Source organism: Mauremys reevesii, linkage group 1 (assembly GCF_016161935.1).
Source record: "Mauremys reevesii isolate NIE-2019 linkage group 1, ASM1616193v1, whole genome shotgun sequence".
In the NCBI taxonomy this organism is placed as follows: Eukaryota; Metazoa; Chordata; order Testudines; family Geoemydidae; genus Mauremys; species Mauremys reevesii.
This window is the reverse complement of record NC_052623.1, coordinates 353567890-353592608: the sequence shown is the minus strand read 5'-3', so window position 1 is coordinate 353592608 and position 24719 is coordinate 353567890. Positions and strand designations below refer to the sequence as shown.

General features: G+C 51.7%; 2 protein-coding genes across 2 annotated transcripts; one reads left to right on the top strand and one right to left on the bottom strand.

Annotated features, from left to right (window-relative positions):
• Positions 1-358: 358 nt before the first annotated feature.
• On the bottom strand, positions 359-6617 carry LOC120395364 (tubulin alpha-3 chain-like). The gene is made up of 4 exons (XM_039519711.1): positions 6538-6617; positions 3044-3266; positions 2513-2661; positions 359-1543 (listed from the first exon to the last, which is right to left on the bottom strand). The coding sequence occupies exons 1-4, from the start codon at positions 6538-6540 to the stop codon at positions 563-565; spliced, it is 1356 nt and encodes a 451-aa protein (XP_039375645.1). The 5' UTR covers positions 6541-6617; the 3' UTR covers positions 359-562.
• Positions 6618-14216: 7599 nt separating this feature from the next.
• LOC120395366 (tubulin alpha-3 chain-like) lies at positions 14217-23425 on the top strand. The gene is made up of 4 exons (XM_039519714.1): positions 14217-14275; positions 17374-17596; positions 20928-21076; positions 22216-23425. Exons 1-4 carry the CDS (start codon positions 14273-14275, stop codon positions 23194-23196), a joined length of 1356 nt encoding a protein of 451 aa, XP_039375648.1. The 5' UTR covers positions 14217-14272; the 3' UTR covers positions 23197-23425.
• Positions 23426-24719: the final 1294 nt, after the last annotated feature.

Below are 24719 nucleotides of genomic sequence, written 5' to 3'. Positions count from 1 at the left end.
TGCAACCCCTTACAGATCTGGTACCCTGAGATATTTTGATGCAATATACTTAGAGACATCTGTAAGTTTCTTCCTTGTGAACCTACTGGTTGATTCAAACTTTCAGAATTTGAGTCCAGGGGAAGGAGTTAATTCAGGCATCTATATCCAACACCCCCATGTGCCTAACTTCAGATTAGAAGAGGGTCCCTGGTTGCCCAAACCTACTGCTTCCATTACCATCTGTAATAGAAGCAGAGAAACAGCCCCTGAAAGTCAGGTCATTTATAATCTTGTACTAGGAAGTATGCAAAAGCCTGAGATATGGATACCTGCCTCCAGGTTTTGCCAGAGTTAACTGAATGAGAGACACAGGGGGGTCTGCAGTTAAGAATTTATTCCCACAGTTCAGGTTCAAACAACTGGCAAGCGGAGGACATGACACATGAAATGGTCAGAAGTTACAGTATGAAAGAGTTCAGTGATGCATGGAGAAGCAGACTGCAAGTAACTAAATGTAACCCCAGATACACCTGGCCTATTGAAGGAATAGCCCTATCAGGCTAATGCCTAGAACAAGCATTTAATAATCTTCTCCTTCCTCCACCTCATCCCCATCGGCAGAGTCCCTGCCAACTTCCTCATAGTCCTTCTCTAGAGCAGCCATGTCCTCCCTGGCTTCAGAGAACTCCCCCTCCTCCATCCCCTCCCCCACATACCAATGCACAAAGGCCCGTTTCACGTACATCAGGTCAAACTTGTGATCCAGACGGGCCCAGGCTTCTGCAATCGCCGTGGTGTTGCTCAGCATGCAGACGGCCCGCTGCACTTTAGCCAGGTCTCCCCCCGGCACCACGGTGGGAGGCTGGTAATTGATGCCCACCTTAAAGCCAGTTGGGCACCAGTCCACAAACTGGATGGACCTCCTGGTTTTGATGCCTGCTATAGCTGCATTCACATCCTTGGGCACCACATCCCCCCGGTACAGCAGGCAGCAAGCCATGTATTTGCCTCGGCGAGGGTCACATTTCACCATCTGGTTGGAGAACTCAAAGCAAGCGTTGGTGATTTCAGGCACTGAGAGCTGCTCGTGGTAGGCTCTCTCTGCCGAGACTATGGGCGCATAGGTAGTGAGGGGGAAATGTATGCGGGGATAGGGCACCAAATTAGTTTGGAATTCAGTGAGATCCACATTCAAGGCACCATCGAACCTCAGGGAAGCAGTGATGGACGACACTATCTGGGCTATCAGCCTATTCAGGTTAGTGTAGGAGGGACGCTCGATATTGAGGTTCCGGTTGCAGATGTCGTAAATGGCCTCATTGTCCACCATGAAAGAACAGTCCGAGTGCTCCAGCGTGGTGTGGGTGGTCAGGATGGAATTGTAGGGTTCCACCACCGCAGTGGAGACCTGTGGGGCAGGGTACACCGAGAACTCCAGCTTGGACTTCTTCCCAAACTCCACTGACAGGCGCTCCATCAAGAGCGACGTGAATCCGGAGCCTGTGCCTCCTCCAAAGCTGTGGAAGACCAGGAACCCTTGAAGGCCATTGCATTGGTCAGCCTGCACAAAGTTAGAGGACATTGAACTAGTGTTGGTCATGCAACTTATACTGGGTCCCTCTTCCCTTCCATCACCACCCAGATATCAGCTACTTAACATGTGCCCATGATGGGATATTGAAGGTGTGTAATTATGATGCATAAATACAAAATCAGAAGTAGTTTGTAATGACAACCTGTTGAGGAACTGAAGATTGCTGGACATCAAAATGAGATATCCCAAAACAGCAACCAGATAATATTGGTGGAAGATGTTATTGAATAAGTCAGCCAGCCGAGGTAGAACACAATGCCTGTACCAAGCAAGATGCTGGCTCATGAGTCAGCTTGAGGATTTCCTCCCATCCCAGGAATGAGCCTTGTCAGCATTCACTGAATTAAAGGCTTGGTGCTAGATTCCCATACAACAGCTGGGTGGGCAGATGCCATTACAGGTTGACATTGTGGCTGGTCTATTCTTGGGTTGCTCTTCCACTGACAGTTCCAGCTACAAAACCCCAACACAACGATCACATGGGAGTGAGATACAATTATTCCTCTTGACTTTCAGCCAGAGGTAGGCTTTCAAGCTAGATATCTAGCCAGTGAGAGGCCGGTGCCTGACAGCACTAAATCTGCTACTGAATGAGCAGCTGTCTTTCAGTAAGAGTCCCGGTGCTAGAGGAGTATTTGAGAAGCCCCCACAAGGAGCTCTATTTCCAGGCTAACTACAGGAAGAGCAAGTCAAGGCTTCGCCTCCTTATACCAGGAGTGATGGGCTCTATGGGCGCTGTATTTAGCTCACCTCAGCCAGCAAAGAGAATGAGACGAGCACGGCAGGAAGGAAATCCCTGGACTGAAGTTCTACCGACTGCCCCACAGTCCTGTTAAGTCCCTCATCCCTCACCAGAGTTATTCCGGGCTGGTTTAGACGGGTTGCAGCCCCTTTGACTTCTAAAGGGAAGTACCGAAAAGGAGTTTGCCCACTTACCATTTTACGAGTCCTGTCAACCACAGGATCTATGATTTCCTTCCCAATGGTGTAGTGGCCACGGGCATAGTTGTTGGCAGCATCCTCCTTGCCACTGATCAGCTGCTCGGGATGGAACAGGGAGCGGTAGGTCCCAGTTCGGATCTCGTCTGTAAGGGAGGAGGGGTCATGAACACCTTCAGGGCCTCAGCTTCAGAGCTGTGAATTGGTCAAAGTTTTATTGTAGAGCATGTTCCAGGGTCTCTGTAGTACCCACACAGTCAACAGCAAGCTGGGCACTATGGCCCAGATCCACAAGGTGTTTGGGCTCCTAATTTCTGTTGGCTTCCATGGAAGTTAAGAGACTAAACAGCTTTTGTGAATCTGGGCTCAGACAGGATTACCACCAAACGCCAGGTTATCTGCAGTAAGAGCTCCGTGTCAGAAGTTACTGAGAAGTGGAGAGGAAGGTTGTGTTTTCCCTTCTTCCCAGCAGGTCAGTGATAGAAACTCTAAGAAGGGATCTGGCCTATGCAGATTCCGGTGTCTTACCAATGACTGTGGGTTCCAGGTCTATGAACAGCGCTCTGGGCACGTGCTTCCCAGACCCAGTCTCACTGAAGAAGGTCCCAAAGGAGGAATCAGCTTGCCCCAAGGACTTCTCCAAACAGATGATTCCATCCGGCTGGATCCCATGCTCCAGACAGTACAGCTCCCAGCAGGCATTGCCCATCTGCACGCCAGCCTGGCCAATATGGACAGAAATACACTCCCGCTGCACGGGGAAGAGGCACACAAAGAAGTTGTATCCATGAAACCGTGGTGTTAACTGTGTGGTTCAGTCAGTGTTTCACCCCCAGAAACAGGGAGCCCGTCACTCCACTTCCATCCCTGCTCAGAGCTACAGTGTCGCTCAAGAGCAGCTTGGGTGTGGGGAGGTTCATCCACCACTTCTGGGAAATGTGAATAGACCAATGGGCTTGATTTCCAGCTGTTAAACTACAGCCTTGTCCTACGTGCACAGCCCTGTTAAGGCAACATTAAACCAGGATCACCCAATCAATAGACAAGCAGGGTTTTAGCTTGGTTACTGGACAGAGCTACCTTCCAGGCTACCATGGCTACTTGGAGCCATGTCTAACCATTGTTCTCCAACGGCACGTGGGCCAGAAGGTGATTTAAGACACAGTTTGCTTATTTCTAGCAAGGGATGTGTATGGTTCAGTGCAGTCAGAACTGCTCGAGTGGAAAACTCCTGGCCTTATGGAGTGAAGGGCAAGGGGAATTCCAGTACTGAAGATGTGACTGGTGTGACATTCCCAAGACCAGCCCATTTTCAGGATTGTTCTACAAGACTAAGGCAGAGCATCCTGAGTCTTGCCCAGCTTCACCCTGATGACACTGTGCAATGCTGTCAATTTCTCTCATGTTATGGCCATAACATATTAGATACTGGACTGCAGTACAGCCAGAGCAGTGCTAGAGATTATCTGTACTGACATGACACTAAAGAGAGTAATACCTTTGTCCCCACCTTGTGTGTTTCAAGACTGCTCTTCAAACTGGTGAGGGCTGAGGAATTAATTTTACTAGTGTGAGCCATGCAGCGCCAGTAGTTTTGGAAGAGAAACTCCTTTCTGGTGTAATCATCAGAACCCCCATTAACTAATTCCAGTTCTTTCCTGTATGTTACCTACCAGAATGGAGACCTATTGCCTGGCATGAACACAAGGGGGCAGAGTTGGTTTGGAGCAGTTTTTTCTCTCCTGCTGATAATAGCTCATCTTAATTAGTCTTAGAGTTGGTAGGGCAACTCCCACCTTTTCATGTTCTCTGTATGGGTATATCTATCTTCTTACTACATGTTCCATTGGATGCATCCAATGAAGCGGGCTGTAGCCCACGAAAGCTTATGCTCAAATAAAGTTGTTAGTCTCCAAGGTGCCACAAGTCCTCCTGTTCTTTTTGCAGATACAGATTAACACGGCTGCTACTCTGAAACCTTTAACTATGCATTAGCATTCAGAGAATGAAAAAATGGAACCTTATTGAACCATCAGTGGAGTTCAAGCCTTCCTGCAGCTGTGCTAGCTAAGAAAGGACATTCAGTACGCTCAGTGTTAAGGTTATCCCGAGGTGAGGGAAGGTGAGCTGTGCCTGTTCAGTGTGGGAACCAATGATTAGTCCAGACAGGGACGGCTTAGGTGTAAGTTACAAGCAGGGAACCAGGTTAAATCAGCCTGCTTCTCTGCCCGCATTGGATGGAGTTCAAGCTATTAACTGAATTTTAATCAGGCAAGTGTCTAGTCCTTTCCCAATTCAGGGAACTATTCAGATGAGACAACTGGCTCCATAGGCATGTGGACAGTTTAGATTCAGTAGAGAAATGTATACAGGACTAGGACTGGGAAGACAGGAGTAGAAGCACCAATAAGTTGGGGCTTGTCACTCCAGATAGATCAGTTTTTAAAACAGCTCCTTGCTGCATAATCAGGAGGACTCTCACAGCTCTGATGTAGGATGAGAGCTGATCAGAGCAGGGGCTGAGCTAGTAAACTCCAGGCATATTGATGATATTCTAGCTACTCAGTTTCTGATAATTGAAATAGACTAAACACAAAATTAAGAGTCAGAAACTAGATTCCAAGGCCAGAAAGGACCTCTGTGACCCTCTAGTCTGACCTTCTAGCTAGTGCAGGTCATGAAACTCCCCCAAAGTCATTCCTAAAGCAGGGCCTGAGAACACTTCATTATCCCCTTTCCACAGAGAGGGGAAGGAACTTGTTCAAAGTCACCCAGCAGACCTGGGGCAGAGCCAGGAGTAGAATCCAGGTCTTCTGAGTCCCAGACCAGGTCACACTGCCTCCAACTACCCCATTTCATTCCAGCTTCACCACTAAGACTCTGCCTGAGCTAATGCTAGATTCACTGTCGTACCCCTGTGCCCCTCTCTGCAGGCTGGGAGCATTTCCCTCCCCCCCAGACTGGGGCTGGTTAGTTAGTATTTGTGCAGCACTTTGGAATGCTGAAGTAGACCCAGCTCAGGTAACGGGCCCATATACAGTCACAGTGCACTACCTGCAGAGAAGCATGAAGGCAGGATAGGGCCACTCATCATTATCCCCCAGTGAGAACCCAGTCTCCTAAGTCCTCCTGCATACACAGGCCCTCCCCCCACAGCAAACAATCCAGCTCGCAAGCATCAAGCTAAACTGGTTGAGAGTCAGTCCCTAGTTATCCCACTAGCAGAGACCCACTCATTGACTAGGAATTTTTAGTGTTAAAACAGAAAATCCCTCTCCATAACAGAAGTACCAGCCCCTAGTCTCCCATGGGCCAGATCTTCTCATTCCTAGAAATCAATCCCATTCAGGCACCAAGTAAAGCAGCTGAGTTTCCAAGGGGTTTTAAGAGCTCTTTGGAAAAATCTGCCCCTCCTCAAACACTGTAGTTATTTGTATTGCAAGAGTATCTAGGAGCCCTACCGCACAAGCCAACACCTCCCGGCATTAGGTATTGTGCCAACACAGAACCAAAAATGATCCCTGCCCCCAGGAGGTTACAATACTTACCACTTCAAAAGGTATTTCCTGCCCCCCTCCCGCCTTGGTATCCTGCTGTTACTAGATTTCTCTCACTAGACTGACCTCACACTTGGTAAAGCAACTCCCATCCTTTCATATATTTATACCTGCTCCTGTATTTGTCACTTCATGCATTGGACAAAGTGGGTTATAGCCCACAAAAGCTTATGCCCAAATAAATTTGTTATTATTTAAGGTGCCACAAGGACTCCTCATTATTAATACTTAGACTGTCAGCTTAGCAAGCCTGAAATAAGTGCTAAGCTTTATTTAGCTACTGGAATCGGAACTGAGTTCTCTGGAAAAAAAGTGGCTCTGACAAAAGCTGTAGGTCCCCAGAAAACCCACCCCAGGTTTCACCAATAAGAGCAACCAAAGAAGAAGCTCCATTTGGATTCATTCACTTCCACTCCAGCACGGTTTATCATTCCACACTTGCAAACACCCATGTCCCAAACTCACCATGCTGGTAACCTAACTCTCCCAGCTCCACACAAAACAGCTTGCAATCAGCCTAGCCCCCGCCCAGCTCACTTATAGCCCCCTCTGCAAACAATCACAGCTGGGCAGAGGGGAGGGGTGTGTCTTAAAAGCACAGAGCTTATTTCCCAACCCATTGCTAACAGCATGTGGCTTGGTAGGAGTGCTACAGAGAAAGCCCGAAGACAGCTGTATAGCTGCTGGCGTGGCAGGATAGGATTTAAAACCCAGTCTTCAGTCATAACAAGGAGTCACTTCACCTCAAATTCTCCAACATGCTGTTGTCATTATTACTGTTATTTCCACAGCAGTAGCTCCTGCAAATCCCTCCCCCCCAAACACACGCAGCCCCATTGTGTTTTCTAGCTATCAGTGTGTCTGTCTGAGGTACTCCTAGGGCTCCCATTATCATAGTGTCTCAGCATCTCACGCTCGTTAATGTGTTTATCCTCTCACACACCCCTGGGAGGTGGGGCAGTGTTATTATCCCCATTGTACAGATGGGGAACTGAGGCACAGCGAGGCTAAGGCTTAGGGTTTTACCTGGACAGTCCGGGTTTTGGCTTCTGTGTCCGAGTGCCATTTACAGTTGCAAAGGTGCTTGGTTATTGGCGACCTGGCAACCCTAAATGGCACCCGAACCAAAAGTCCAGTTACCACGGGATAGGCAGAGGTGTCGGGTCATGAACCCGCGCCAGCCCCTGCTCAGCCGAGGCTGCCTCCTACCTGCAGGTAGGTTCCTTGACACACAGGGCTGCATTAAGCCAGGGACTTTAGGGGCTGCAACCCAGGGCCCCGGCTCAAGGGAACCCCACAAAAATAAATCACAGGCAGTGATCTCCAGCTTTGGGCTGCTAAAAGTCCCGTGGCACAGCAGGGCTCAGGCAGGCTGCCTGCATGCCATGGCCCCAAGCTGCTCCTATAAGTGCCTGGCTGCTAGCACATCTCTGTGGCCCCTGGCAGGGCAGGGGAAGCAGCTCCATGTGCTGCCCCCTCCCCCAGCCCCGTCCTCACAGCTCCCATTGGCTGGAAACTGGCCAATGGGAACTACGGTGGCTGCACCTGTGGGCATGGGCAGCGCATGGAGACATGCTGTCCCCCTCCCCTCAGGGGCCACAGACACGTGTTAGGAACCAGCCGCTTCCGAAGCAGCATGGGGCTATGACAGGCAGGCAGCCTGCCTGAGCCTTGCTGTGCCGCCGGCTGGGAGCTGCCTGTGGTAAGCACCTCCCAGCCGGAGCTTGCACTTGCACCCCGTCCCGCATCCCAACCCCCTGCCCCGGGTAAGAATCCCCCTCTGGCACCAAACTCCCTCCCAGACCCTGCATCCCCTCCTGCACCCCAATCCCCTGCCCCAGCCCCCTCCTGCACCAAACTCCCTCCCAGACCCTGCACCCTTTCTTGCACCCCAATGCCCTGCTCCAGGTAAGAATCCCCCTCTGGCACCAAACTCCCTCCCAGACCCTGCATCCCCTCCTGCACCCCACCCCCCGGGCCCAGGTAAGAATCCTCCCCCCAGACCCTGCATCCTCCTCCTGCACTCAAACTCCCTCCCAGACTCACACCCCTCACCCCCTCCTACACCCCAATCCCGACCCAGCCCCCTCCTGCACCAAACTCCCTCCCAGACTCTGCACCCCTTCCTGCACCCCAACGCCCTGCCCCAGCCCCCTCCTGCACCAAACTCCCTCCCAGGAAAAAGACTTGTATGCAGGAGCCCCACAAAGTCTAATAGCCCTGGGTCCACAGGAGAGTTAATGGCATAGTAGAGTGAACAAAAGGGGGAGGGGGCAGAGGACAAGTGCTGGGGGTGGGGAATTGGGGGAAGATGTGGAGCATGGGTGTGGCCTTGGGGGAAGAGGCGAAAAAGGGGGTTGGGCCTGGTGACGACATGGGGCCTCACGGAAGAGGTGGAACGCAGCACGCTAGGCAGGAAGCCACCTAAGCCAGCCAACAGGAGATGCTGACCAGTGTGTGTGTGTGGGTGCTAATCCCCTCACCTCCTCACCGAGCTAGACACCTAAATCTGGCTGCAGGGAGGTGCCTCTCTCGGCTAGGGATTCACAGCGGGGAGGCCTCTTTGGAGTTAGGCCCCTCTGCTGCTTTTGCAAGAGGCTGGAGGAGGGAGCAAAGGCGGAGGAGCTCCCTTAGCACTTTCAGCCCAGTGGTTTGGGTACTCAGCTGGGATGTGGGAGAGCTCTGAGCGCTGGGCTACCGGGTATTCTGTCCTGGGGCCCCTCAATCTCTCCTGTTGAGGCTATTCCGCTGTGGACCAATAATTAAAGAGTCGTTGGAGCAGGGGGCCTGGACCCTGGGTCTCCCACTGCCTGGATGAGAGCTGTAACCCCTGGGCTATACTGCCATTCCTACTCGCATTTCCCCCTCCCACAAGAGACTCTTCTGTTAGTTATCCACAGGGCAACAGCGTTTAGAGGAGAGGCTGCGGGAACCCCACGTCCGAGTATCCCATAGCCCAGTGGGCAGTGAATTCTCAAGCCAAGGGCTGTGGCCGATTTCTGTTACCAATCTGCCTGAGGCATCAGGTAATCAGGCTGACGCTGCAGGATCGTGAGGGGAGGAGATGACGGAGCACACCAAGTGTCTAAGTTTTAAAGCTTTTGTAATAAAATAACAGTGGCGAGTGTTGGGACTGCATCCACGTCACTCAAAGGAAGCAAGAAAGCGTTAGTACCCCAGCCCTAACCCACTTTCCTACTCTCACATGCAAGACCCGAGGCTGGCCAAGCCTGGGTGTAACGTAAGAAGAAGAGGGGGAGTTCTTGTCCTGTGCATGGGTTGTCCAGGATCCGCTGTGATCTCTGACTTGCTTTGGCTCTCGGGTGGGTTTTTAAGTCCTGGGTTTTTGTGGAGGTGTTTTCATTCAGGGCCCTCTGTTCCTGGTGCTCTTTGTACCAGTCCAATCTGGATTTCTGTGGCCTTCTCAGCTTTCCCCAAAACACACTGGCGGCTGTGAGACGGTTATTTTTCCCTCGTTGACTTTGTTGTCTCACTCCTTTTCGCGGCCCCTGCAATTTATTCAGCCACTCTCCTTTCTCAAGGTGTGTGTGTCGGGGGGACTCTCCCCCCCCGTCTTTCTTGGCAGGTAGCAGAGTGTGTGCAATGGCCTTGGGCTGGAGTTAGCTCCTTATCTTCGGGTGTAGCTGGAACATCAATTAACCTGTTCTTTTCTCCTTTCCTCACCCTCCGGCCTTTCGTCGCCTGTAAAGAAACCTTTTGTTCCACACTCACACCTTTAACCCTTCCCAAAATGCCTTGTGATGCTTGCAACAGCGTTAGCAACATACAGTGCTGATCTGCCTCCACAGGGGACCCCCTGAGGGAGTGGGCCATGGGTTGTGACAGGGCCTCCGGAGGAAAGCTCTCCACCAGCAGCCCCCCTCTTTTATCCCCACAGGACTCCAGGTCCCTCCATTGCTGGCAAGTGCAGCAGTAACACACAGGCAGTGGGGTGGTCCCTTTGGCCCCAATCCTGCAAGTGACGTCAGTGGAGTTCTGGGGAGGCCCTGAGGTCGACTTGCATGGAGCCTTGTTGGAGAGAATGGAGCCCCCCGGTGTCTGTCTACATGGAGTCGCTGTCAGAATAGCGGTTTATGGGAGGTAAGTCCCAAACCACTGAGTGATGGTCTGCGCTCATCCATGATGCCATGAGACTGAAAGCAGAGCAAAAGGTGTGGATGGAATTCCTTTTAGCAAATCGAACGGCGAGTTTGTTTCGATGCTGCTGCATCAATATCTGAACAAAACACTGTCCTTGAACCAGAATCCATCAAGGAAGAAGAAGGAAAAAAATCCCCAAGAGCCAGTGAGTAGAAAGGCCCACAACTTATGGCCCCAGCCTCGCAAAGATTTGTGGATGTGTTTAGCTTGACACACTGTGGTAAACTTAAGCACGTGGACAAAGTCTGGGTAGGTCGGACCCATGACTGGAGCCAGTCATTGGCATAAACCCAACATGTGAGCCTGGAAACCGTAGGAGGTCACATGCTGTCCAGATTGGAGGGGGGGAATAAAGAAACAACTTCAGCCTCTTTTACACACACACACACACACACACACACACACACACACACACACACACACACACACACACACACACACACACACACAGCCAGCCAGCCAGCCAGCCAGCCACACACACACACAGCCAGCCAGCCAGCCAGCCAGCTATAAATTGACCAGGGGTTGGCAATAGGTTTCGTTTGGTGCAGAGTCGAGTTGGACTGTCACCATGGTGCATTTGCTGGTGTGTTCTGTCTTAGTCTCTTTTTTCCTGCTCTAATGTTGTAACTGGATAGAAAGCACCAGTTAAAGGGAAATTTTTCCTCTTCAATGTCAGTGTTGTGCGACTTCCCGTCTGGCACAGAGTGACTAAGGAAGGGGCTGTATTATTCCTTTGTCTTACACTCTTGTCCTGTGAAGGTAGCTAGCTATATCCTGAGCTGTGTTTAAAAGCTCGGTTAGGTTTTTAAATCTGTTCCTTCTCTGCGAATGGGAACAGTTTTTTAAAAAACAGAAACAATTAACTCTTTACAGGCATTGCCCTGTCAGACTGACGGATTTCTGAGCTGCAAATGCTAACCTGTTTGTTCCTTGAATTGAAGCTTTGATTCGAGCTAGCCTGGCATCTTGTATTTCAATTGTTCCTGTCTGGCTTTATAGGGAACGGTTGAAATCTGACATGACAACCTGCCAAAGACTCTTCTGAACAACTTCCTAAAAATAAACTAACAAGGCACTGCTGTTCTCAATGGAAAACCCATTTTAGATCATGCAAAGTCTAGAGCTCTGGCAAATTAACTCTCACACATTCAATCTAGCATCACACAACATAGGTTCTGTTGACCACAACTTGGAATGCAGGCGTTCGACACTGCAGATAATCAAGCTCTGAAATAGCCTGCTGCTTTTCATCACGGCAACCTAAACTATCCTACAGATGCGGGTATGTCTTCTTCAAATGGGTCAGACGTGAAGTGAGGGGTGCTGGGCCATATTTTTGGTTCATGGCAGCACTCTAACCAGTGGGCCACACTGTCTCCCGCACCCGTGGGTGGTTTTGCCCTCTCTTTTATGGTCCAGTCACCCTTTGAGATGCCTTCCCCTGAGGGCTACCCCTGGATAAAGCTCCTTCCAGCTGTGAGAATGGAAACATGGAGTCTCACAGTGATAGAGGTTCCATGTTGTTGTTTGCTCAAATGCAGATCAATCTATTCCTGCTCCCCTTCTTTGCCAGAGAATGGCCTCTTGGCCAGCGATTGTCAGTCATCTCTGATGGCACCTGGCTAGAGGGGTCAGCTTGTCCTTTGTCTTTGAGAAACAGGTTCACCCCGTCCCCTGACTTGTCTGGTAAACACATTTCAGTCATGATTTCAGCTTCTGTTCACAACTTTACATCTAAGGTTGATACACACATTTCATCATGAGATTATTGACCAGTGAGTTATTAAGTTTCAAATTATACCTCACAAGGCACATTTTGTACAAAGATTATTACCACGGGGGTAGGGTGTGAATACAGGGGTGTGTTTGGTCCCCACTTCTCCATTTTTTGTCTGTATGGTCTCTGTCTGGTTCTTTGATGGTTTCCGTCTGTTACCTTACAAAGAACGATTACTATATCCCCATCTGCAAGATGGGGAAACTGAGGCACGGGGTGGGAAGTGACTTGTCCAAGCTCACCCAGCAGAGCATTGGCAGAGCCAGGAATTGAATGCATGTTTCCAGAGTTCCAGCCCAGTGCCTGGTCCTCTAGGTCATCCTGTTTCCTTTCATAGCCAATGTATTTACCCTCCAAGGGCTAAATCAGTGCTACTGAGATTTAACCCCATGGTTATAGGGCATCTAAGGGTTTCAAAAGTGAGGCTAGGTAACTCCCCACAGCAGTCTGTACTTCAGTACTATAGCATAGACCTCCCACCAGGAGATAAAGGAGTAACTCTACTAACCAATAGCAGAAGCAGGTTGTTACCCTCTAGTGCAGGAATTCTCAAACTTCATTGCACCACAACCCCCTTCTGACAACAAAAATTACGACAGACCCCAGGAGGGGAGACTGAAGCCTGAGCCCGCCCAAGCCCCACCACCCCGGGTGTGGGGGGCTGAGGGGGGGAAAAGCCAAAGTCCCTCCACCCCAGGCCAGGGAGCCAAAGCCGAACCCCAAGGGCTTCAGCCCTAGGCAGGGGGCCTATAACCTGAGCCCTGCCACCCAGGGCTGAAGCAAGTCTAAGCCAGCCCTGGCAATCCCATTAAAATGGGGTCCCAACCCACACTGGGGTCCCGACCCACAGTTTGAGAACCGCTGCTCTAGCGAACCAGCCACCGGAGGGTGATGCAAAACACACTTGCTGGGGTGGGTTACCCTTGGACCAATAAACCGGCCCACCATGTCACCTCCAAGGTGACTGCCCCTCCATGGTGGGTTGAGTGATGACTCTGATCCCGAAACGAGCATCGCACAGCTGGAGGGGTCCAGCTCTGCAGGGCTGCTTGCGAGCTCGGGGCCATCGCCCGTCACTCGGTTGGCAACATCTGTAAAGCACTGCAGGATCCTTCACAACGCAGCAGTGCCCGGCTAAACGTCACCCCAACACTGCAGCCTATCCTCTCTGCATGAGCAGGGACTACTGGCTAAAAGCACAGCATGCCAAGGGGTGGAGATGTGGCCAAACATCCACTATGGACTAAGACCATCTACCCTGGTGCATACATAGTCCCCATTACTGTATTCATAGACTGTAAGGCCAGAAAGGACCATCATGATCATCTCGTCTGACCTCCTGCACATCGCAGGCCACAGAAACTCACCCACCCACTCCTGTAACAGACCCCTCACCTCTGGCTGAGTCACTGAAGTCCTCAAATCATGGATTCAAGGCTTCAAGTTACAGAGAATCCACCATTTACTCCAGCTGAAAGTGACCCTTGCTCCAGGCTGCAGAGGAGGGTGAAACCTCCCCCCCGACCTCGCAAGGTCTTTGCTAGTCTGACCTCAGGGAAAATTCCTTCCTGACCCCAAATATGGTGATCAGTTAGACCCTGAGCATGTGGGCAAGTCGCCAGCCAGACACTGGGGAAAGAATTCTCTGCAGTAACTCAGAGCCCTGCCCATCTAGCATCCCATCGCGGGCTGCTGGGGATATTTGCTGGTAGCAGTTGCAGGATCAATACTGTAGTATCGGAGCACCTCCCAATCCTTAGTGTATTTATTCTCACAGCCCCCGCCCCAGTGCGAGAGGGAAGAGCTATCATCCCAATTGTACAGAGGGCCAAGAGACACAGGGGCCCAGATCCCCAAAGAGATTTAGGCACCTAACACCCATTGAAATCAATGAGGCACCTAAATCCCTTGGCAGATCTGGGGCCCAAGTGACTTGCCCAAAGTCCCACAGGAAGCCTGTGCTGGAACAGGCATCTCTCAAGGCCTAGGCTAGTTGCTGTCACCGGAGCATCCGTCATCCCAAGAGCACCTGAAAGGCAACACCTAGGAGAATGGACTAAGCACCGCGCCCCTGTGAATACAAACAGAGGGTTTAATGTCTCGGACACCCCCCAAGAAGGGGCTCTGTGGCTTTAAACTTGCAAGCAGCTTCTCCCTCTGCAGGCGGAGCCCCTTGCAAGCGGGCTATAAAGTTCCTGTAAGCTACAGCGGGAGAGCCCTCAGAAACTGCATCCAAGAAAGTGCTTAGACTCAATTGCTATGGTAGGTTTCTATGATGGAGGTTTTGTGGGCCAGCTTGTGAACAGGCTGGAGATTGTGAAGTCTCTGGCTACGTGTGCCTTGCTGCTTTCTCTTGGGAGCTAATGCAAGCGGTGGGGTTTAGGGGGTGCTTTTTGTTTTTGGAAGGGCTTATAGAAGCAGGGAGTGTTCCTTGTAAGTGTAGCTCCACCTCTGATATCTAGTTTCCCTTTCAGACCTGCTCAAATGCTGCCTATGAGGGTATGATCCATTAAAGTCTAGGGGCTTTCAGTTGCCTGGCTTGCTTTTTCCCCTCTGACCTCTTGCCTCAGTGAGAACGTCTCAGGATAAGGATATGAAACTTCTCTAGCTGTGTATGGCTGTAAGGACTCTTAATCTGACCTTGAGGCTTGATGATCCCAAAAGCGCAGCCTGCTACCACTTAAGCTAAAGGAGCACTTCTGTTGACTGGGGCGGTGGGGGGATTGTATTAGTCTTTCCCCCTCTAGTAGCTGGCCCTCTATGTACACTAAAGGTTGTGTTCTAGTGAAGTATAAATGCAGGCTGTTCGGGGTGGGTGTGGTTCCTTCAATCTATTGCACTTTCCTAGAAAAAGGTTCTTCCCTGGCACAAGCTTCCCTGGTCTTGCCAGGTGTATTAAGACACCTGCTGTGTGATCCAGTTAGCCCGTGAGCCTGATTCAAATCAGCTGCCCTGGCTTCTGAGCTCAAGTACTTCCCTGCAGCATTAGAGATGCCACTAGGGAGTCCCATGGACTCAGAATGTTACTGTGTTCATCTAACCAGGACCTGCCTATGGATCAGCTACTGACCTGGCTGTCTGAGGAGTCCTGTTCATTCCCTACAGCTCCATTGTGGACATGCCAGTGTCTCATACAGGAACACGCTGCTTCTCCTGGACTCAGTCCAAAGTGGTGGAGATGGTCATTGAGTCTCAAGCTGGCTTAACTTCTCCATACAGCTCCCCAAGTAGCTTTGTTTCCTAAAAGAGTTTTCACTCCCCCCCCCCCCCCGCCAGAGGGGGCAAGTGAAAAAAGTGAGGAGGGAAATGGGGGGGCAGAACTCCTGGGCCCCCTACAACAACAAACCAGTCATGGAGGGGTCAGAGGAGAATAGACTTCTAGCAACAGACTTCAGGCTGACTGTAGCAGGGTGGTCACCCACTTCTGCCCTGAAGGGCTTGAAATCAGCCCTGGGAGAGGGCGGTGGCTGCTAGGAAAGCAGCAAGTCTAGGCTGATTGGGGAAACAGCCACACCCCAATCAGGCCACTGCTGGCCTGTATAAAAAGGCTGGGAGCCAGGAGCTCAAAAAGGCTCTTTCCAGGCTGGGGGAGAGCAGGGCCTGGCTGCCTGCAGAAAGGGGACTGGGGGTGAAGCAGGGCTGGGGAAAGCCAGAGGAGCAGGGGTAGGGTGACCAGATCACCCAGGTCAAATATCGGGGCGGGGGCAGAGGGGGAAAAATGGCAGAGCAAAAAAAAAAAAAATCCCCCACCCCCGATTCCTCCTCCCTCCGCAAGCGCTGGAGGGAGGCCCGGGAGACTCAGGGGAGCGCGGGGCCGGGGTGAGTGTGAGTCCAGCCTGGCCCCGAGCAGGCAGGACTCAGGCGCGGTACCTGGAGGGAGAGTACGGGGTGGCCTGCGGGGCCAGGCAGCGGCTGTTCTCCCCACCTGGGCAGCAGGACTCGGGAGCAGCCGCGGCTGCAGCTCCCACTGCCGCGGGGGGAGGAAGCGGCCGCTGGCCAAGCTCGGCAGCTGCGGCTCTGGCGCCCACGAACCCCCCGGGCCTGCTGCGGGGACCCAGCGTGCACCCAGCCCCTGGCCAGTCGCGTCTGGGCTGGCTGCCCAGCTGGTGCAATCCTGCGGGCGGCCTCGGAGTGGGGGCAGCAGGCCCCAGCCCCCCGCATCCCGCTCAGGTCCTGCAGGGGAACGAACGGGACTGGGCTGACGATGCCTCCGCCACGGGATTGCACCAGCTGGGCAGCCAGCCCAGACGCGACTGGCCAGGGGCTGGGCACAGCGTGCGCGCTGCCCTGCAGCAGGCCCGGGCTCGGGGGGTTCGGGCCCGGAGCTGCAGCAGCGGCTGCTCCCGAGTCCCCTGCCCAGGTGGGGAGAACAGCCGCCGCCTGGCCCCGCAGGCCGCCCCCCTACTCTCCCTCCAGGTACTGCGCCCGAGTTCTGCCTGCTCGGGGCCAGGCCAGACTCACACTCACCCCGGCCCTGCACTCCCTGAGTCTTCTGGGCATGGCATGCTTGGAAAGAGGCGGGGATTTGGGGAGGGAGACAATGGGGCAGTGAGGGGGCGGGGATGGGGGCGAGGATTTGGGGAAGGATCCAATGGGGGAAGGAGGGGGCGGAGTCGGGGCAGGGGAGGGCGCGAGCCCTTTGGGCTCCGGAGCCTTTGCTTGTTTGTCCAGTGTCCCGACCTAACATTGGTCGGGACGCGAGACAAACAAGCAAATATCGGGACAGTCCCGATAAAATCGGGACGTCTGGTCACCCTAAGCAGGGGAGCTCCAGGCTGGTGACTCCCCAGGCTGCAGGGCCTGGTCAAAGGCCCATAGAGGTACTGGGAGGTAGAGGAAGGCAGCTGGTCCAACCCCCCCCCCCCCTTGCCTATGATGAGTGGCTTTTACACTGCAGTCTGCCCCAGTGAGTGGGGGCTAGATGGTGACTGGCAGCAGCTATAGACTGAGGCAAGGTGGGGATAGGGGGTTGGAGGTTCCCCTGGGTGGGGAGACCCTGAGACTGGGGGCATTACCAGGGGGCAGCACCCCAAAGATAAGGGGCCCTGGGAGGGACGGGGGCAGCAGCAGTGGCACACCAGCCTGTAGAGGGCGCTCTGCTTTGGAAAGAGCTAATTCCCTGGGACAACCAGCAGGAGGCGCTGCAGGGTCAGTCTTGCACCGTCACAGTGATGTTTAGCGTCTCTAGAAAAAAGGAAAATATGGGAATTTTATCCTTCCTATGGAAAATGAATCCTGATCCTGCAAGGTTGAGGTTGATCCCACTGATGCAGGGTTGAGGTTGTCTAGGTCAGTCATCTGTGTGCGTGGCGCATACAGCCTGTCCCTCTCAATGCGGTCCTGACTGTGTGTGTTTCCAGAGGGAGTGCCTCTCCATCCATGTGGGCCAGGCTGGAGTCCAGATGGGCAATGCCTGCTGGGAGCTCTATTGCCTAGAACATGGAATCCTACCAGACGGGACCATTCCTGCCGCAAAGGCAGGTGAACAAGTGGATTCGTCTTTTGAGACTTTCTTCTGCGAGACTGCAGCAGGGAAGCATGTCCCCAGAGCGGTGTTCATAGACCTGGAGCCAACAGTCATTGGTAAGATACTGACGTGGGTGAATCTCCTTGATGTACAGTCAGGGCCGGCTTTAGGAACTGTGGGCCCCAATTTGAATACTTAAGTGGTCCGGTTCTTTGGCGGCACTTTGGTGGGGGGTCCTTCACTCTCTCCACAGCACTGAAGGACCCCCCACTGCCGAAATACCACTGAAGACCAGAGCGAGTGAAGGACCCCCCTGCCGCTGAAGACCTGGACCACCACCAGATGGGTGCTTTTTTAATTTTTTTATTTTTTTTAAACTCAAGGCCTGGGGCCCAATTCTGGGGAATCAGCCTAAAGCCGGCCCTGTGTACAGTGACTGTCAGTCTTGTCGTCCTCTCCATCACAAACTGCAAACACTTGCAGGGTTGGGAGACTGGCCTCCAGGTTACTGGGGTCCAATCAGGCAATGGGCTAGCTCCACCCTGTCCCTTTCCCAGCCTCACCAGCAGGGCCGGATTAAGTAGGGTGACCAGACAGCAAGTGTGAAAAATCGGGATGGAGTGGGGTGTAATAGGAGCCTATATAAGAGAGACCCCAAAATGAGGACTGTCCCTATAAATCAGGACCTCTGGTCACCCTAGGATTAACTCTCCTGTGGGCTAGAGGCTATCGGATTTGGTGGGGCCACTGGTGCAGGAGAGGATTCTGACCTGGGTCAGGGGGTTGGGGTGCAGGTTCTGGGAGGGAGTTTGGGTCAGAATCCCCTCCTGCACCTGGGGTAGGGGGTTGGTGCAGCCGGGAGGCGTTTACCACAGGTGGCTCTCGGCCGGTGGTGCAGCAGAGCGCTGGCAGGCTGCCTGCCTGCCATAGCCCTACGCTGCTCCCAGAAGTGGCCGGCTGCTGGCAGGTCTCTCCGTGCCCCTTGGGGGGGAGTGGGACAGCATGTCTCCATGTGCTGCCCCCGGGGATGGTGCCGGGGGCATGGGCAGTGTGTGGAGCCTCTCCTCCCCCCCATGCCAGGGGCTGCAGAGATGTGCCAGCAGCCAGTCGCTTCTGGGAGCGGCGTGGGGCCTTAGCTTGCAGGAAGCCTGCCGAGCCTTGCTGTGCTGCTGGACACTGCCAGTCAATCACGATCTCCGGACTGCGAAGAGACTCCAGGATTGACCCATCAATCGTGGTGACCGCTGAATTGTATATAATTATGGGTTTATTTTTGCAGGGATCACCTTAGCCTGAGGCCCTGGGCTGCAGCTCCTGAGGCCCTGTATTAATCCATCCCTTCTCCCCAAACTTCTAGAGAGGGTGTAACTGATAGGCCTTCATTCAAATAGCAGATGTTCAATATTAAAGGGATGCTGCTGGACTGAAGCGCCTCTGTTTAAAACATGGTGCTTTATTCATCAGTGAAGACCAAAGTGTCCCACTGGGATGACCCTCCCTGGGTGAGGTCAGGGAGGTGGGCACAGGGAGATTGTAGCAGGGGCTAGTGCAAAGGATGCCTTTCTCACCCAAGCAACTTCTCTCCCTCCTCCCTATGTGCGGGTCACCATGTGGGAGTGGGGAGGAGAGAATGCAGATGGTGAAGGAAGCACAGGGTGGCCAGTCTGGTGGAGGGATGCTCTGGCTGGTTCTTATCCTAGACCTCCTCTCCAAGGTCCATAACCAGTCTGAGCACAGTGTCACCGGCTTGAACCTGCCACACTGAAATGTTTCTAAGATGACTGTGGAACAGACCCTGAAAATGGGGACAGTCTTGGGGCTTGAAGACACGCAGCTTTCCCATGTGAAAACAAACCTATCTCATGGCCTCCAAAGGGCTGGCATTCTCCTCTTGCATGTGTGTTGGGCAGGGAGTGATCTGAGACACAGGGTCACTTAGACTATCTCTGTGCTTGTTGTTACACCTCTTCAGAGCACAGGAACTGAAAGCTGCAACCTCCTGCAAGTCCCTCAACATGGACAATTCCCAGCTCCCATGAGCTAGCACAAAGCTGCAGTGTCTGATAGGGGAATTATTCTCAGAAGTCACTTAAAGTAATTTTAACCCTCTCATTCAGAGTCTCCTGGTGAGCTTATTGCTGTAGCATCCAAGCACCTTTGTGTGACAGGTTTGGTCACAGAGACCCCCTGGAGACTGTTACCTGACATGCTGAGATTACCTCAGAGCCCATTTTTCCTGCCAGCTTGGGACTCCAGAACCCTGCCTTGAGCCAGACACGCTAGCCTGTTGCAACACCAACCCAAGTCTGGTCCACGCCCCCCAAAGCTTCAGACTTTAAGTGAAAACAGCTCTGCAGGTCACATATCTCCATCACCCAGTTCCCAGGGGGATCCAAACCCCTAATAAATCCGTTTTACTCTGTATAAAGCTTATACAGGGAAATTGGGAAATTGTCCGTCCCCTATAACAGTGATAGAGATGCACAGCTGTTTGCTCCCCCAGGTATTAATCACTCATTCTGGTTTCATCAATAAAGTCACTTTTGTTTAAGTATAAAAAGTAGGATTTAAGTGGTTTCAAGTAATAACAAACAGAACAAAGTAAGTTACCAAGCAAAATAAAACACGCAGCTCTAAGCCTAATACATTAAGAAACTGATTACAGGTAAATCTTACCCTCCAAGTTCCAATAAGCTTCTTTCACAGACTAGACTCCTTCCTACTCTGGACCCAATCCTTCCCCTGGTACAGTCCTTGCTAGTTCCAGCAGGCATCTTAGGAGAAAAGCAGGGGCTTTCTCGTGACGGGGACCCTGTTTTGTTCTCTTCCACCCCCTTTTATAGCTCTGGCACAAGGTGGGAATCTGTCTAGCTGGGTCCCCACCTCTCCTTCTAAATGGAAAAGCACCAGGTTTAAGATGGATTCCAGTACCAGGTGACATGTTCACATGTCCTGTGAGACCCCCTCTATTCTTCCACAGCTCATCCGCAATTACACAGGAAGGCTTGCAGGTAAATAAACCACTTACAACCAATTGTCCTAGTCAATGGGAGCCATCAAGATTCTAAACCACCATTAATGGCCCACACTCTGCATAATTACTATGGGACCTCAGTTATACTTCATATTCCTAGTTTCAGATACAAGTTTCATACAAATATGATGAACACACTCAGTGGATAAGATTTGTAATGATACCTTACAAGAGACCTTTTGCTTAAAGCATATTTCAGTTACATCATATTTCCATAACACATTATGGAGTGCAATGTCACACTTGGGTTTCATGAAACCTACTGTGTGGGCCTAACCTACCCTTGGTTTAACTCACTGTGGCTTAGTTGCCCTGGCAGTTTATGCACCTTCTCATGCTCTTGTCTGATAGCAGCTCCATTTTTATCATGGTAGATTGCAGATATCTCACTATACGGTCTCACTCCCCCACAGATGAGATCCGCACGGGGACCTACCGCTTGCTGTTCCACCCGGAGCAGCTCATCACAGGCAAGGAGGATGCAGCCAATAACTACGCCCGAGGTCACTACACCATTGGGAAGGAAATCATTGATAATGTATCCACCAGGATTCGCAAAATGGCAAGTAGGAAAAGCAGTTTTGTAAGTGGCTGGTGTGGCACGGCACGGCTCTGCCATGTGGGCTGGCTGAAGTGTTTGACCCCTGGGTCTTCATGCATCTAGTCCTGAGCTTACATTGCTGGAGCTAAGGGAGGGGGTTCCCTCTGCACCCTGGGAACCCACTCCCTTCAGGAAGTGCCCTACTCCCATCACAGAAAGGCAGTGGCTCCCTTCCCACCCACCCACCGCTTAGGAGCAGGAGTGTGGGGTCCAGTTTCTCCCAACCACACCCTGAGTGGCTGTAGGGGTCCTAGTATGTGCCTGTGTAACCCACCGGTGAGGGGTGTTACGGGTTGGAGGTCCCCAGCATGTGGCCATGAGGGCGGCCTTCCCATTGGAGTGGGTGGACTGGGCCCTCGTTGCTCTGACCACTCTTCTCTGCTCTAGGTGGGGGTGGCTGGGCCCCCCAGGGAATGGATCTGGTTGAGATGCATAGGACCCCTCGCGCTGCTTAGAGTTCATGTTTCGGACTCAGGCAGGCAGCATTGCACTGGTGACACTTGGTTCATGCGTCCACGCTGCTGCCAACCACAATGGTTAGAAACTCTTTAAAACGGAAGCTGAGGGTTTCCTGGAATAACGTGCCTCAGTAGTTTGGCTTCTAGGCATGGGCCTGTCGTGCATGGGAACTTCATAAAAACATTTCCCCAAAATGCTCGGGATAGTGATTGTCTTGACATCAGTGGGCGTTGAATGCATCTAACCAGAGGCATCTTGATTCTGTAACAATGGCAGCCAAAATGAACTGTCCTCCAGCAACTGGCCCCTTGGGGACAAGCTATTGAATCCCTCCCACCGTGCTCCCCGCTCAGCTGCTGGCATATTGCCTATACTACAGGTGAAACCGCTCAAAAATACGCAGAACCAGGGTCTGCTTCACTAGCTGTGTTGACTGAACTTTGCTCAGGGTAGGCTGTGACTTGTGCCCAGGCATCCTGAGGCAGCGATGTATGGCGTGGTTCACCTTTCTAACCGGCAACTGCAAGTGATGACTAAAAATGTCACTTGTGCCTCGTCTCAATGATTGTTTCGTACACATGGTGCTTTAAATCCCAGCCCTCAAGAGGGGAATGGGAGTCCAACATTTTCTTCTACTGCAGGCTGACCAGTGCAGCGGCCTTCAAGGCTTCCTGGTCTTCCACAGCTTCGGAGGAGGCACAGGCTCTGGATTCACGTCCCTCTTGATGGAGCGTCTCTCGGTGGAGTTCGGGAAGAAGTCCAAGCTGGAGTTCTCGGTGTACCCTGCCCCCCGGGTCTCCACTGCGGTGGTGGAACCCTACAATTCCATCCTGACCACCCACACCACGCTGGAGCACTCAGACTGTTCTTTCATGGTGGACAATGAGGCCATTTACGACATCTGCAACCGGAACCTCAATATCGAGCGTCCCTCCTACCACAACCTGAATAGGCTGATAGCCCAGATAGTGTCGTCCATCACTGCTTCCCTGAGGTTTGATGGTGCCTTGAATGTGGATCTCACTGAATTCCAAACTAATTTGGTGCCCTATCCCCGCATACATTTCCCCCTCACTACCTATGCGCCCATAGTCTCGGCAGAGAGAGCCTACCACGAGCAGCTCTCGGTGCCTGAAATCACCAACGCTTGCTTTGAGTTCTCCAACCAGATGGTGAAATGTGACCCTCGCCGAGGCAAATACATGGCTTGCTGCCTGCTGTACCGGGGGGACGTGGTGCCCAAGGATGTGAATGCAGCTATAGCAGCCATCAAAACCAGGAGGTCCATCCAGTTTGTGGACTGGTGCCCAACTGGCTTTAAGGTGGGCATCAATTACCAGCCTCCCACCGTGGTGCCGGGGGGAGACCTGGCTAAAGTGCAGCGGGCCGTCTGCATGCTGAGCAACACCACGGCGATTGCAGAAGCCTGGGCCCGTCTGGATCACAAGTTTGACCTGATGTACGCGAAACGGGCCTTTGTGCATTGGTATGTGGGGGAGGGGATGGAGGAGGGGGAGTTCTCCGATGCAAGGGAGGACATGGCTGCTCTAGAGAAGGACTATGAGGAAGTTGGGTTGGATTCTGCCGATGGGGATGAGGCGGAGGAAGGAGAAGATTATTAAATGCTTGTTCTAGGCATTAACCTGGCACTGCTATAATGCTATTCCTCTTGTGGGCTAGATGTATCTGGGGTTACGTTTAGTTACTTGCAGTCTTGCTGCTGGATGCATCCCTGCATGTCACATTGACTGTTACAGCATGGATGAGGGTCATGTGTCCAATGATTGTCATGTCCTCTGCTTGCCAGTTCTCTTTGAACTGGAACTGTGAGAATAAATTCTTAACTGCAAACTTCTGTGTCTCATTCAGCTAATTCTGGCTAAGCCTGGAGGTGGGAACTCTGAAATGTGGGTGTCTACAGTTAAGCTTGTGCGTGCCTGTTTGTTTAGTACAAGATTGCAAATGACCCGTCTTTCAGGTGCAGAGTTTTCACTTCTACCGCAGATTGTGGTGGAGCTATAAGTGCTGGGCTGGGGGTGTAGCCTGAAGTTACACACACGAGTGTCAAACTGACTCCTTCCCTGAACGTAGAGATTCCAAGTGTTTGAATCCTCCACTAGGTTCTTGAGGAGGAACAGGTTCTGCCATCCTTCAGCCATAACAAATACTGCCAGACCCAGAAGGTGATTGGGCGGGCGCTGGAGAACAAATGATAGTGATTTGTGTAAAATTCTGCCTGATGGCATGCATTTTCCAGCTTCTCCCAACCCTAATTCTGTGTTGCTGTCCCCACAGCTGCCAGTCTCGTTGTACAACAGCAAAGTACGGGCACACAAGGAGAAATCTATGACCAGCAGAGTTAAGGGCAACAAGGAGTTTTTTTAAGTTTTAAGAATAAAAAGAATCCTGAAAATGGTATTAGCCCATTACTAGATGGAAATGGTAGAATTAGCAATAGTAATGCAGAGAAGGCAGAAGTGTTCAATATTTCTGTTTTTGCATTTGGGGAAAAAATATTGTCTCATGGTGATAATACCTTTTTTCCTTTCCACTAGTATCTGTGGAGGATGTAAAATGAACAGCTACTAAAGTTAGACACTTTCAAAATCCGCAGGTCCAACTAACATATCCAAGAGTTTTAAAAGAGCTGGCTGAGAAACTTGCTGGCTGACTAGTGTTGACTTTTCAATAAGTCTGGGAACACTGGAGCAGTTCTAGAAGACTGAAAGAAAGCTGATGTGCCAATTTTCAAATGGGATGAGCTAGGTAATGTGGTCAGGCTAATAGGTCTCTAAATCCTCTAAGATAATGGAAAGGTTGACATGGGATTCAATGACCATGCTTTAATGTTGTTTAATGTTCATGCAAATCAATGTGGGTTTATGGAAAATAAATCCTCTCAGACTAATTTGATTTTTTTTTTTCTCCAAATGAGACAGCAACTTTGCTTGGTCAAGGTAATAGTGTTCTAATAGACTTAGACTTCTGTAAGGACTTGGCTTGGTACCACATGCCATTCTGATTTTAAAAAACAAACCCTAGAGTGATATAAAACTAGCCAACTTTTAATTCACCTATGTGCCATGTTAACTGACAGGCCTTAATGTAACTCTAAAGGGGGAGTTGTCATGGGCTGTGTTTCCAG